General features: G+C 38.7%; 1 protein-coding gene across 2 annotated transcripts in view; it reads right to left on the minus strand.

The window, feature by feature from the left end:
• Positions 1-3,782: 3,782 nt before the first annotated feature.
• cnga3a (cyclic nucleotide gated channel subunit alpha 3a) overlaps positions 3,783-14,776 on the minus strand; it is a 17,677-nt gene continuing 6,683 nt past the window's right edge. Inside the window, exons 2-9 of one of the 2 annotated variants that reach the window (XM_046845398.1) lie at positions 10,548-10,695; positions 9,207-9,314; positions 8,117-8,293; positions 7,870-7,920; positions 6,926-7,078; positions 5,732-5,833; positions 5,531-5,637; positions 3,783-5,458 (exon numbers count right to left, since the gene is read on the minus strand). In XM_046845398.1, coding sequence (XP_046701354.1) covers positions 4,053-5,458; positions 5,531-5,637; positions 5,732-5,833; positions 6,926-7,078; positions 7,870-7,920; positions 8,117-8,293; positions 9,207-9,314; positions 10,548-10,648 — 2,205 coding nt within the window. In that variant the 5' untranslated portion in view covers positions 10,649-10,695 and the 3' untranslated portion in view covers positions 3,783-4,052. The remainder of the gene's footprint in view (positions 5,459-5,530; positions 5,638-5,731; positions 5,834-6,925; positions 7,079-7,869; positions 7,921-8,116; positions 8,294-9,206; positions 9,315-10,547; positions 10,696-14,776) is intronic. The other variant, XM_046845401.1, reaches the window with a different exon arrangement.

A 14,776-nucleotide genomic window follows, 5' to 3' on the forward strand; every position in this document is an offset into this window, starting at 1 on the left:
GACTTTTCCAGCGTGACAATGTCCCTGTGCACAAAGCCAATTCTATGAATCTGCTTTCCCTGAGTTGGAGTGGAAGATCTCCTCCTCCAACCCTATTGAACAGGCTGAAAGTGAACTCTGACTGCACTCCAGACCTCCTCACCTTCTCACCTACATCACTACCTTGTAGCTAAATGAGCACAAATTTATATTGTAATTGTATATTGTAAGTATGACTGACTAATGTTCTTCAATGTTCTCCAACATAGATGTTGTTATGAGCACTGGTCCTTATGCTGATAGACATATTTTCTAAGGTGGCATTAAGAAATAATTTGATCTGCTTAAAAGAATGATTCTACAGGAAGATTAAAATATGTAATTCTAACAACACATTAAAAACAAAGATAAATCTACCGTCTAGACAGTGGAGAATGAACTCTACTGAACTTTGACCCTTTCAAACACAGTTATACATTTTTATCAGCCTGTGAAATTACACAAGAATATTTGTTTAAATTTGTACAAAATGATTGTGATTGGCTGGAAGGAGTTCAGGTGTGAATAGTGGATTGTGATTGGCTGGAAGGAGTTCAGGTGTGAATAGTGGATTGTGATTGGCTGGAAGGAGTTCAAGTGTGAATAGTGGATTGTGATTGGCTGGAAGGAGTTCAGGTGTGAATAGTGGATTGTGATTGGCTGGAAGGAGTTCAGGTGTGAATAGTGGATTGTGATTGGCTGGAAGGAGTTCAGGTGTGAATAGTGGATTGTGATTGGCTGGAAGGAGTTTAGGTGTGAATGCTGGATTGTGATTGGCTGGAAGGAGTTCAGGTGTGAATAGTGGATTGTGATTGGCTGGAAGGAGTTCAGGTGTGAATAGTGGATTGTGATTGGCTGGAAGGAGTTCAAGTGTGAATAGTGGATTGTGATTGGCTGGAAGGAGTTCAGGTGTGAATAGTGGATTGTGATTGGTTGGAAGGAGTTCAGGTGTGAATAGTGGATTGTGATTGGCTGAAAGGAGTTCAGGTGTGAGTTCAGAGCGTTGAACATGCAGGTTGTCTGTGTTTGTCAGTTGAATGTAAATGAATGTTCTGCTTATAAACACCTGTAACCATAGTAACATCCAGTTCCAGTTCCATCTAGAGTGAGACGGCGATTGTACACATTTCCTAATGACGTCACTGAGCTCCATGGAGGAGTTTTGCGTGTGGTGGAACTTCTATGGTGAACACGGAGATTTTCATCAACAGTTCGAGGCACAAAATGAGTTTGGAGAAGAAAATTGAGAACAGAGAGAAAAACAGCACCAGGAGGAAACTCCAACAGCTTCATTATTAGTTGTATCTCTCACCTGTCACTCACTTTGATAAAATATTTGATTGACACAAAAGCCTAAGTTCTGAACTGGACGTTTCCATGCACCATCGGGCCTCATATCCACACTTTCTCCATTGAAAAGAATGAGAAAGATCTCTGAAAGGTCTCATTCTATTGTGTATTTCATTCAACAATCAATAAAAAAACACAAACCTTATAAATGTCCTTCCTGTTTTTTTTCACCTTCTCTCTTACTTGCTGCACTAAAATCTGAAGACAGAAAAATATTCCAGTGTCAGTTTATTTCTCCTGATACGAGAACTTCTTATAAGGATCATATTTACACCACAGAGCTGCTGGATTCCTGAATGGACAGAGTCTCAAGTGTCATCGCCTTTATAACAGTAGGAAGCAGAGGCATGAAGAAGAAACACCTGATATTCTTTTGTAGAAGATCTTTTCTTTCTTTATTGGAACAGGAAATGCCTCAGGGGTCAGGAAATTTTATTATGATTATAAATTAATTTTTTTTGCCTCCTAATTCTGGATTAGTTTATTATTTTGGCCACGTTTATAACTAGAGGACGACTAATTTTACAGATGGATTTTACCGATACCGATATCTAGGTTGGATCGCACTTGCCGATAACCGATTAATCAACCAATAGTTTTTAAAATGGAAACAAACAGACATAAAACTTTATGTAAAACAGTGCTGAACTTTATTATAAAAAAATCAAATAAAAAACAGTACTTAATCATGAAACCACAGAAGCGCATTGCCTTCACAAAGAGAAAAAAATCACAGGAAGGACTTAATAATTATGACTTAGTATCTCATAATTATGATTTAAAATCTCATAATTACGACTTAGTATCTCATAATTACGACTTAGTATCTCATAATTATGACTTAGTATCTCATAATTACGACTTAGTATCTCAAAATTGACTTAGTATATCTTAATTACGACTTATCGTAATTATGACTTAGTATCTCATAATTACGACTTATCGTAATTATGACTTAGTATCTCATAATTACGACTTAGTATCTCATAATTATGACTTAGTATCTCATAATTATGACTTAGTATCTCATAATTGACTTAGTATATCTTAATTACGACTTATCGTAATTATGACTTAGTATCTCATAATTGACTTAGTATCTCATTTACGACTTATCGTAATTATGACTTAGTATCTCATAATTACGACTTAGTATCTCATAATTATGATTTAAAATCTCATAATTACGACTTAGTATCCTATAATTACGACTTAGTATCTCATAATTGACTTAGTATCTCATTTACGACTTATCGTAATTATGACTTAGTATCTCATATTTACGACTTAGTATCTCATAATTATGACTTATCTCATAATTATGACTTAGTATCTCATAATTATGAGATAAGTTGGGGCAGTCTGTGGCAGGCGAGAATTTTAACGTGTAACACCGGATCTGATGTTACTGCATTCTTTGCTCTGAAGTGCCTCATTGTGCAACCATGGAGATGTAGCAGGTCTCATATGGTTAATCTTGATGACTGTAGATGTTAGTGTTAAGATGGTTCTCACACTGGTTCTCTAAACACATTCCTGTTATCTGTTCAGTGTCTATAGGATCTTTATGATGTGAGTATGTGAGGTCTACAGGAAGTCTTTATCTGGACTCACACATCTCCGGTTATTATGTCTTCTTACCCAATCAGGAACAGTTTTAGCTCAGGTTTGTTCCAGTGTGTATGTACATGTCTGTTATCTGCATTAAACTAAAGAAGAACATATGCACCATTCTGTGTGCTGTGTGATTCTTCCCTGATCAGAAAAGACACCACAGGCATCGTAGATCACATGGAAAACATCTCCAAGAATGAAGTTTTATTTGGTCATAATAAAAATCTAACATTATATTAGTTTAATGAGCTACTGGACATTTCCTCACTGACCTGCTCCTCCTGCTAATTCATTTACTTACGGTCCTGCTTCAGTTAATAGATACGGGGCATTAACTATTATTATGATGTCGCCTATGAGATACTAAGTCGTAATTATGAGATAATAAGTCGTAATTATGGGATACTAAGTTAGAATTATGAGATACTTAGTCGTAATTATGAGATACTAAGTCATAATTATGAGATATTAATAATTATGAGATCCTTTCTGTGATTTTTTTTCTCTTTGTGAATGCAATGCGCTTCCGTATGAAACTGTGCTTAATTAAATAAATAGGAATATATTCTTGAATAAATATAAATATATAATTAATAAAGTATAAAAAAATAATATAGAGCTCTCCGGTGCAGTGCGCAGTCTCACGTGTAAAAACAAACAGCACGTAGTGTCAGTGATTCGCCTCTAGAGGCCGCTCTCGTAATGACACCAGACCGGAAGCCGGAAAAACTATCAGTATGGATTTTTGTAAATAGTCAATGGTTCCAGCGACCTCCATTAATAACTGAAGGACATTTAAGTTTAAAAGCCAAATTTTATTATCAAATACAGATATGATATGAGTAAAACATATATTTAAAATTAAATGTTCAAAATATGTCTCTGGCATTGTTCAAAGGGGCCATACCAAATGTGGGGCATAGGGGCCATAGTTTGGGGACCCCTGGTGATGAATGCAGTGCTGTACAATGTGGAAATCAGTTTAGCTTTAAAGCTCTAAATGTCGTTCTGTACATGTAAATAATGCTGCATTTAGAAATGTTACCAAAATGTACAAACAAATCATCAATCTATTTGTTTTTTTTCTCCTCCTCCTTTTTGTCGGCCACCACCTCGGAAAGATCTTCCTCCCTCAGCGTCTTTACTTTGTTCTCCATGTTGGTGAGCCTCTGCTTGATCCTGCTCTGGTAGGACGTGTACTCTGCTACCAGTCTGGCCAACTTAGTGGTCATTATTTCAAGGTTGCTCTCCAATTGTGAAATCTTCTCCTCCAGATCTTTGGGGTCGGCTCCGGCGCTGGCCGCCGCTTCATCCAGGAGATTATCCTTCCTCAGGATGGCCTTCCCTTTCTCCTCCAGTGCCTTTTTGGCTTCAGGGTACTCGGTCAGCGCCTCCATGAGGTCGTCTTTGGAGAGGGCGAAGAGGTCGGAGTAGCCCACGCTGCGGATGTTTGCGGTTCTTCTGTTCCCGGCTTTGCTGCCTTTGATACCAAGGATGCTGATTTCTCCGAAATACGCTCCGTCGCTGAGAACCACGAACTGCGTGACTCCGTCGTCGGCCACCACGGCGAGCTTCCCTTCTTTGATGATGTACATCTCGCGTCCGATGTCGCCTTTCTTGCAAATGTAATCTCCAGGGCTGAAGACTTGAGGCTGAAGCTTCAGGACCAGCTCGATAAGAAGCCCGGCTTCACAGTCCTGAAAGATCCGTACCTTCTTCAGTGTGTCCAGGTGGACGTTAATGGCGATCTCGGCTTTGAGCTTGTCTGGAAGGTTCTTCAGTACCTCCTTCTCATCGCAGGTTTTCTTCTCCGTCCAGAGGTAATCAAACCACTTGATGACTCTGGCCTCGAGATCTTTGCTGACCTTCCGGAACTGCATGTACTGCTTGATGGAGTCGATCTTGGCCTGGAAGTCGGCACGTGACGCGTTCATGTTGGAGATCATCGCACCCACATTACCGACAATGGTAGCGAAGATTAACACACCAATGAGGAAGTCGGTGACCACAAACAGGTACTCGACGTCTCTAACAGGGGGTGGAGTTTCTCCAATGGTGGTGAGGGTGAGCGTAGACCAGTACAGGCAGTAGATGTATTTCCTGGACAGACGCCCGTATTCCGGATGACTGATGTTCGGATACACCCAGGTGTCTGTCCCGAAGCCGATGGTTTTAGAAATTGCGAAGAAGATGCAGGCGTTCCAGTGGATGATGATGAGGATGTAAAGTACGAGGTTGCTGATACGAAAGATGTTCGGGTAGTTCGTTCTCGTCTCGGTCCGATCGAAGAACTCGAAGAGACGTGCCATTTTGAAGAGGCGGTTGAAGCGTAGCTCGGGGTTGTTGTATCCCACCTTGATCATGAAAATATCCGTGGGGAGCATGGAGAAGATGTCGTATTTAAACTGCACTGTTTTTCTGTAATTCTCCATCAACTTCTTTGTGTCTTTCACCAGAAGTCCTTGTTCTAAGAAACCTATAAATCACGCAAGAATTTAGTTAAGTAATCAAAAGAAATCCTTCCGGATTGTATTTATTTTCTCTTCACCTGTTCTCGATCTCACAAAGGTGTCCGTGTAGTAGATCAAATCCGACGTGTAGTCCAGGATCATCCACAGCGTCGTGTACGAGTCCTGGAGCTCGTTAAAGCAAGATCTTTAGAAATAAGGATCGTGTAAGAACTCATTTCCTTTCACTGTTTAATAACGTGTCATTTATATCAAATGAAGAGCCATTTTTAAGTTCAGACCTTGTGATGAGCATCATCAGGTTGTAGAACACTGGTCCTGCTATTACTGTCAGCCAGTGATAATACAGGTCTGTGGACGGATCCACGATAAACGAGTTTTTCCTTAAAAAATAGAAATAAAAAAATAAAAGAACTATTTATTCATTCATTTATTAATTCATTCATTCATCCATTAATTCTATGGTCCTATAAATGAATTTGAATGATTACCGATTAAAATAACAAAAAAAACATCATAGACATTTAAAGCACAATTTATATGTAGCCACAAAAAGCGTACAGTCCAAAACAAATGTCAAAATATAGACTAAATGTGAACGACTGCTCGTGAGCACGGTGTGTGTGTGTGTGTGTGTGTGTGTGTGTGTGTGTGTGTGTGTTAAACCATCCTTCAGCTACCACAGGAACACACTACGCACGAGGGGGCCATTACTTTCGCCCTCACTGAACAGCGAGTCCATGCTACTGAACATGTGAGTGAATTTCACGATGGTCATTAATACATTTGCTGCTCAACAGTGAAAAAGTTTATATATCACTGCGTCTGATATATAAATATCACTAATGTGAACATCTATCTATCTATCTATCTATCTATCTATCTATCTATCTATCTATCTATCTATCTATCTATCTATCTATCTATCTATCTATCTTTTTTTCTTTCTTTAACACTTTTATAGTTTGTGTTCACATTTTCTTTAATGCATTCTTTCTCTTTCTGTCTTTCTGTCTTTCTTTCTTTCTTTCTTTCTTTCTTTCTTTCTTTCCTTTGTCTTACTTTCTTTCCTTCTTTCTTTCTTTCTTTCCTTCTTCCTTCTTTCTTTCTTTCTTTCTTTCTTTCTTTCTTTCTTTCTTTCTTTTTACTTTTCTTTCTCTCATACTGTTATACTCTTAGTTGATTCTTTCTTCTTTCTTTCTTTCTTTCTTTCTTTCTTTCTTTCTTTCTTCTTTCTTTCTTTCTTCTTTCTTTCTTTACTTCTTTCTTCTTTCTTTCTTTCTTTCTTTCTTTCTTTCTTTCTTTCTTTCTTTCTTTCTTTACTTTTCTTTCTTTTATACTTTTAGTTAATTCTTTCTTTCTTTCTTTCTTTCAATTTTGTCTGTCTTTCTTTTCAGTACTCAGACTAACTTTATCAAAATGAAAGTTTTTTAGGGAAAGTTCCAACATTTACCTGCTGCCTGCTGCATACTTACTGAGGCTCCTCTGTCTTTTTATCATCTTTCTTTTTCTCCTTGTTTTCATCCTTTTTCTCTTCTTTCTTCTCCCCATCCTTTTTCTCTTCATTTTTCTGTCCATCCTTTTTCTCCTCCACTTTTTTCTCATCTTTCTTTGTTTCCTCTTTTTTGCTAAAAGTTACATTTTTTGCATTTTATTCAGTTTAATAAATAAAAGTGCTTTCTGCTACCTAAAGAGCTAAAGACCAGCACTAGGGGGCAGCACTAGCACTCGCTATGTACGTTGGGGCTGTGTTCATAATAATAAATAGTCTGAACTTTAATATTATATATATATAAATAATATTATTGATTTTATTCCACATTAAATTGTTATTAATATTATTAATATTAATAATGATAAATTATTTAATTTATTTATTTATTATATGATTATTATTATAATAATAATATTTCTATATTTATAATTATATCATTATTATTATTAATATTATTGATTGTTAAATATTACTAATAATGATTGAATTATCACTAAGATGTTTGGTATTTTTATTTTTGGGAAAAACTTATTTTTATCTGAACCTAAATATTACATTTTGCTGATATTAATATTAATAGAAACATTTTCCCAGAAGAGCAGAGATCATTCTAACAGCAAATGGAGACTAAATATGGAATGGGATGTTCAGAAGGTGACAGATACTGATCTTATGGTCAGCTGTCCACAAACTTTTGTCCGTATTGAACTAAAAGGAGTGATTTGGTTTTGAAGTTGAACCTGTTTGTAGGTGAAGAGTGTAGGAGTGTAAAGAGAAAACAGCCCCAGGAGTGAAATAAATACATAGTAAATATTAGAATGTGAATTGTAGGAGTCACTACACGTGTATGCTGCAGGAGAAGATCTACTGCTAAAACGCCTATAAATAATGGATGCTAAACAGCTATAAATAGTGAATACTTACTCGTCTGTGCTGTTGCAGTTGTTCGTATTGTAAAGTGCGAGTGACCACTGACTTCAGAGGAAAGAACCGTTCAGTGTTATGAATTCATTGGAATAAATATTAAAGCTACGACTAATAACCTCCTAAACCCTGTTATAAAGGCTAACTGTGGACCATGCTGATCATCATGAAGCCTCTCAGGTCATGTGACTTCCCACCAGACCTGTATATACAGTTATTCGAACCTGAGGTGACGGCGGTGACTTACTTCCTGTTGTGAGGCCGCTCAGGATGTTCTAATGAGGACCGGGCGATGCTGCCGCGGCTGGAGAGATCTTTAAGCTCAGGACCTCGGAATCTCTCCAGGAAGGAGTCGGGGCGCTCTGCCTCATTCTGCAGTCTGTGAGACGCCCAGTTCCTCAGCATGAACAGGAAGTGGGAGAGCCTGGAACAGCAGGACAGGTCAGACTCCAGGTTCACACAGGGCAGTACAAAGTGAGACCAGAGGACTTTTAAAATCTCATCATGATCAAATATAGTAACTATACATGCTGGCGTAGGGGAAAGGGGACATTTTGGAGCTGGGAGTCGGTGATCCTGAGGTTTGAAAACCAGAGTAAACTCGTTCTGAACCCCTCAACATCAGTTATGATGGTTTTATAAGAACAGTGATAATGTGACTGGAGACAAAAAGAATTCCGGCGTCTTTACTCATTAAGACGTTATGATCGTGTCCTGTTCTCATTTTGAAGAAACGGGTTCAGCTTTAAAAAAGGAATCCCCAGGTGGTGTTGAAGGGCAGGACACCAGAGATCATCGAGCCACAACACGCATCATCTCTGTGTCGAGCTGTTTTTCCAAATCAGGCGCCCATGTTGTGATCACATGAGAAGACAGGACACGACTGTGAGGTCCTAACCTGTAATGATGCAGAAATTCCTTTTCGTGCAGCAACTATCACTGTTCCTATAAAAGGCTTTAGAACACCTCCACTCTTCCATTATAACTACTGCAGAGGTTTCAAACGAGTTCTCACTGGTTCCACACAATCACTGATGCCCGAGTGTCACCAACTCATAGCTCCATAATTTTCCATTTTCACCACCCTGTAAAGTCTGTCATTTCTACACATTTTCATAGGCTGTTTATCAGATCTGATCTGATCTGATCTCACACACGTCTTCTTATAACTGATTTAACACACTGCTTAATAAAAATAAAAGTCATCACTGAATATACAGTATTAGTTGCAGATGGATGTGTGTGTGTGTGTGTGTGTGTGTGTGTGTGTGTGTGTGTGTGTGTGTGTGTGTGTGTGTGTGTGTTTGTGTGAGTGATTGTGTTTGTGTGTGTGTGACCTGGCCATGGCCCCTGCTCCTGTGAAGGAGCTCCTGCGAGACTCCTGGAGCTGACTGGACATAACCCCGTTCATGTCGGAGATGGTGTCCTCGCATATTGAGTGTCTCCTGAAAGTACAGAAGAACAAACAAAAAAACACTTCACCAGAAACCTCTCAACCAATCAGCTTACAAGAACACTGAAGAGCCTATCTATCTATCTATCTATCTATCTATCTATCTATCTATCTATCTATCTATCTATCTATCTATCTATCTATCTATCTATCTATCTATCTATCTCTCTCTCTCTCTCTCTCTCTCTCTCTCTCTCTCTCTCTCTAAATCCTAATTAGATATTTTCAGCTTCTATGATATCAGTATATTTTTCAGACCTACAATGGAGTGCTGTATGGTTTTTAAGAGACACGTAAATGTTCCTTTTGTTTCTATTCATTAAACTCGCTCATGTAACAGAATTAACTGCCATCAAAATGTCACCTCGGGCAAAAACTATTTTTTTTCGGATGAAATTCTTGTAGCCAAGTCATGTTTCACTTCACACGTTTTTATTTATATCTGGAGAACACACTCATTTATTATATACATGTAGGTCAAATGGTTAAAGGAACCAACATGGCAACCATTCCGTACTTTAACACCATGCAGTTCCGTCTGGACTGCGGCTCGTTGGAACCGACTTCATGTTACAAGAAGACGATGAGCCGAAGCGACAAATACGTCCAATTTAGAGACTAAACAGACGTCTGGAGTGATTTCTATCATGGAACCACCTGCCCAGTCACTGCACCTCAATCCTACTGAACTGCTCTGAGATGAACCTCCATCTAGTGAAGAACATCTTTGGAGAGTTTTACAAGAGACACAGCAAAGTATTTCAGCTGAATGTTTGGAGAAACAAAGTGTGTGTGAAGCTGTTCTTCATGCTAATGGAAGATTTTTCACCGAAAATAAAGTGGAACATCTGGACATTTAGAGATTTGTTTGGTCAAAATGAATCTTCAGAACTTTACATGAAAATGCATGTGTCTCTCAAACACCAAAAAAACACATGGTGTTTCCACACTTTTCACCGCCAGTGTCACTACATTAGACATTAGTTTAGATTTGACTGCAGCTTTTGCTCTGAGGAAAATATCTGAACCAATCCTTTTGGATTTGCAAAATTTTTACACAGAATAAAAAAAAAACTCTGTTGGATACGTCTGTTGGATGAGCAGAAAAACATCTTTGCTTGACCTGTACATGCTCCTGCCGTTAAATTAAATGTCTACATGTAAGCAGGAACTCAAAAAGTTGGTAAAGCAAAATAAACAGTGAAAATCAAAGACACGTCCAAACCTGCTGTCCCCATTTTCCATTTGGTCCAGTTCTTCGTTTGAGGCCCGGACCGAGAGCCGGTGATGAGACGGATACGAGCGTTCAGTGCAGATCTTCGCCATTCTTCTTCTTTTTAGTCTAAATCCAGCTATGACATTCAATTACAACACTGACAAACAACACACCACAGATTAGAGTGTGATTCTACAATCATTTTAAATCGCTGTATATAAGCTGTTACTACAAAAACTGTAACGTCTACACCTCTCACTGTAACATCAACACCTCTAACTGTAACATCAACACCTTTCACTGTAACATCTACATCTCTTACTGTAATGTCTACACATCTAACTGTAACATCTACACCTCTCACTGTAACATCTACATCTCTTACTGTAATGTCTACACATCTAACTGTAACATCTACACACCTCACTGTATTGCATACACATCTCACTGTAACATCAACACCTCTCCCTGTAACATCAACACCTCTCCCTGTAATATAAACACCTCTCACTGTAACATCAACACCTCTCACTGTAACATCAACACCTCTCACTGTAATGCATACACACCTCACTGTAAAATTTACACATCTCACTGTAACGTCTACACACCTCACTGTAACACATACACTTTTTACTGTAACATCTACATCTCTTACTGTAACGTCTACACATCTCACTGTAACATCTACACCTCTCACTGTAACATCAACACCTCTCACTGTAATGCATACACACCTCACTGTAAAATTTACACATCTCACTGTAATATCTACACATCTTACTGTAACATCTAAACATCTTACTGTAACATCTAAACATCTTACTGTAACATCTACATGTCTAACTATAATGCCCACACATCGCAATGTAAGGTCTACACCTCTCACTGTAACACCTACACATCTCACTGTAACATCTAAACATCTCACTGTAATGCCTACACCTCTCACTTTAACGCCTACACATCTCACTGTAACACCTAAACACCTCACTGTTAGATCTACACTTCTCACTGTAACACATACACACCTCACTGTAACACCAACACTTTTTACTGTAACGTCTACACACCTCACTGTAACATCAACACTTCTCACTGTAACATCAACACCTCTCACTGTAACATCTACACACCTCACTGTAATGCATACACATCTCACTGTAACATCAACACCTCTCCCTGTAATATCAACACCTCTCACTGTAACATCAACACCTCTCACTGTAACATCAACACCTCTCACTTTAATGCATACACACCTCACTGTAATGCATACACATCTCACTGTAACATCTACACCTCTCACTGTAACATCTACATCTCTTACTGTAACGTCTACACATCTCACTGTAACATTAACACCTCTCACTGTAAAATCAACACATCTCACTGTAACGTCTACACACCTCACTGTAACGCATACACTTTTTACTGTAACATCTACATCTCTTATTGTAACGTCTACACATCTCACTGTAACATCAACACCTCTCACTGTAAAGTTTACACATCTCACTGTAATGCCTACACCTCTCAATGTAATATCTACACATCTTACTGTAACATCTACATGTCTAACTATAATGCCCACACATCTTAATGTAAGGTCTACACCTCTCACTGTAACACCTACACATCTCACTGTAACATCTAAACATCTCACTGTAATGCCTACACCACATCTACAAATATGTCACTATATCGTCTATACGACTCAGTACAATGTCTACACATTTCTCTATATTGTCTACTCGTCTCACGATAATATTTATGTGTCTCTCTAACAGCTTAACATCTCACTTCAATCTCTACGTATCTCACTGTAACTCCTACAACAACAACTTTATTTCGGCTTCTCCCATTAGGGGTCGCCACAGCGGATCATCCGTATTTATGATCCGCATGTTCGATTTGGCACATGTTTTTAAGCTGGATGCCCTTCCTAACACAAACCTCCCCATTTATCCCGGCTTGGGACCATGTCTCACTATATCATCTGGATCTCACTATAATGGTCACTGCAGCCAAAACCACTGAAAACCATGTAAAATGATAACATGCTCTTCTGGATGCTCTCATTTCCTGTCTCTCTCATCATCGGTACACTTCAACTATGAGAGACAAAATGAATAAAACAAATCCCGAAAATCACATTGTCTGATTTTTAAAGAATTTATTTGTAAATTATGGTGGAAAATAAGTATTTGGTCACATACAAAAAGCAAGATTTCTGGCTGTCACAGACCTGTAACTTCTTCTTTAAGAGGCTCCTCTGTCCTCTACTTGTTTCCTGTATTAATGGCACCTGTTAGAACTCGTTATTAGTATAAAAGACACCTGTCCACAACCTCAAACAGTCAGACTCCAAACTCCACTATGGCCAAGACCAAAGAGGACACCAGAAACAAAATTGTAGACCTGCACCAGGCTGGGAAGATCTGCAATAGGTAAGCAGCTTGGTGTGAAGAAATCAACTGTGGAAGCAATTATTAAAAAATGGAAGACATACAAGACCACTGATAATCTCCCTCGATCTGGGGCTCCACGCAAGATCTCACCCCGTGAGGTCAAAATGATCACAAGAACGGTGAGCAAAAATCCCAGAACCACACGGGGGGACCAAGTAAATGACCTGCAGAGAGCTGGGACCAAAGTAACAAAGGCTATCATCAGTAACACACTACGCTGCCAGGGACTTAAATCCTGCAGTGCCAGATGTGTCCCCCTGCTTAAGCCAGTACATGTCTGGGCCCGTCTGTTTGCTAGAGAGCATTTGGATGATCCAGAAGAGGATTGTGAGAATGTAATATGGTCAGATGAAACTAAAATAGAACTTTTTGGTCAAAACTCAACTTGTGTGGAGGAGAAAGAATGCTGAGTTGCATCCAAAGAACACCATACCTACTGTGAAGCATGGGGGTGGAAACATTATGCTTTGGGGCTGTTTTTCTGCAAAGAGACCAGGACGACTGATCTGTGTAAAGGAAAGAATGAATGGGGCCATGTTTCGTGAGATTTTGATGAAAACCTCCTTCCATCAGCAAGGGCATTGAAGATGAAACGTGGCTGGGTCTTTCAGCATGACAATAATCCCAAACACACCGCCTGGGCAACCAAGGAGTGGCTTCGTAAGAAGCATTTCAAGGTCCTGGAGTGGCCTAGCCAGTCTCCAGATCTCAACCCCATAGAAAATCTTTGGAGGGAGTTGAAAATCCGTGTTGCCCGGCGACAGCCCCACAACATCACTGCTCTAAAGGAGATCTGCATGGAGGAATGGGCCAAACTAACAGCAACAGTGTGTGAAAACCTTGTGGAGACTTACAGAAAACGTTTGATCTCTGTCATTGTCATTGAGATCAAATTTTGTTATTGACCAAATACTTATTTTCCACCATAATTTGCAAATAAATTCTTTAAAAATCAGACAATGTGTTCTCATTTTGTCTCTCAGAGTTGAAGTGTATCGATGATGAATATTACAGGCCTCTCATCTTTTTAAGTGGGAGAACCTGCACAATTGGTGGCTGACTAAATACTTTTTTCCCCACTGTACATTCAGTAGAGAACATCTGAAATGATTTTATATTAATATATTAATATGATGTGAGGTACAGTTACAGCGTGACACTAAAACAGGTAGTAATATATTTACTATAGTATGTCTGTTGTCTATTCTTTTATATATTAGCATTTATTATTTTATTTTTTTATGCTGCTGTAACAAAGAAATTTCCCCACTGTGGGACGAATAAAGGTTTATCTTATCTTATCTTAATAATCAGTACTTTTTACTGAAGTTCATGTCAGAGCACAAACTTCTTTACTTTCACTTGAGTGAAAAGGTGCAGTCAGAACTTCAACGTTCACCGAGTCTTTTAGCACATAAGTATCTACTGAGTGATGGGTGTGTGTACTTTTGCAATTTCTAACATACACACACACCTGTTTCTTGTTCCACCTAATGAGTGGTATTATTTATGTTCTGGATTCTGTGTTTCTGAGGGTCTTGCTTTTGTTATTCGTGCTCCAGGTTAAGTTTCTATTTCATTGTCTGGCTTTTTTTATTTTTTATCTTTTGTGTGCTTTTTCCATATTTACACTTTCAATGAACATCTGTGCTCGCATCCACCTTTTCCTCATCTCGTGACCATTTTGAAGACAACAGTTGAAAAAAGCTTGAACAATCCAGCAAGAAATCACAATATCCTGCTATTCTGAACATAATCTGATCATCT

Source organism: Silurus meridionalis, chromosome 1 (assembly GCF_014805685.1).
Source record: "Silurus meridionalis isolate SWU-2019-XX chromosome 1, ASM1480568v1, whole genome shotgun sequence".
Taxonomy (NCBI): Eukaryota; Metazoa; Chordata; class Actinopteri; order Siluriformes; family Siluridae; genus Silurus; species Silurus meridionalis.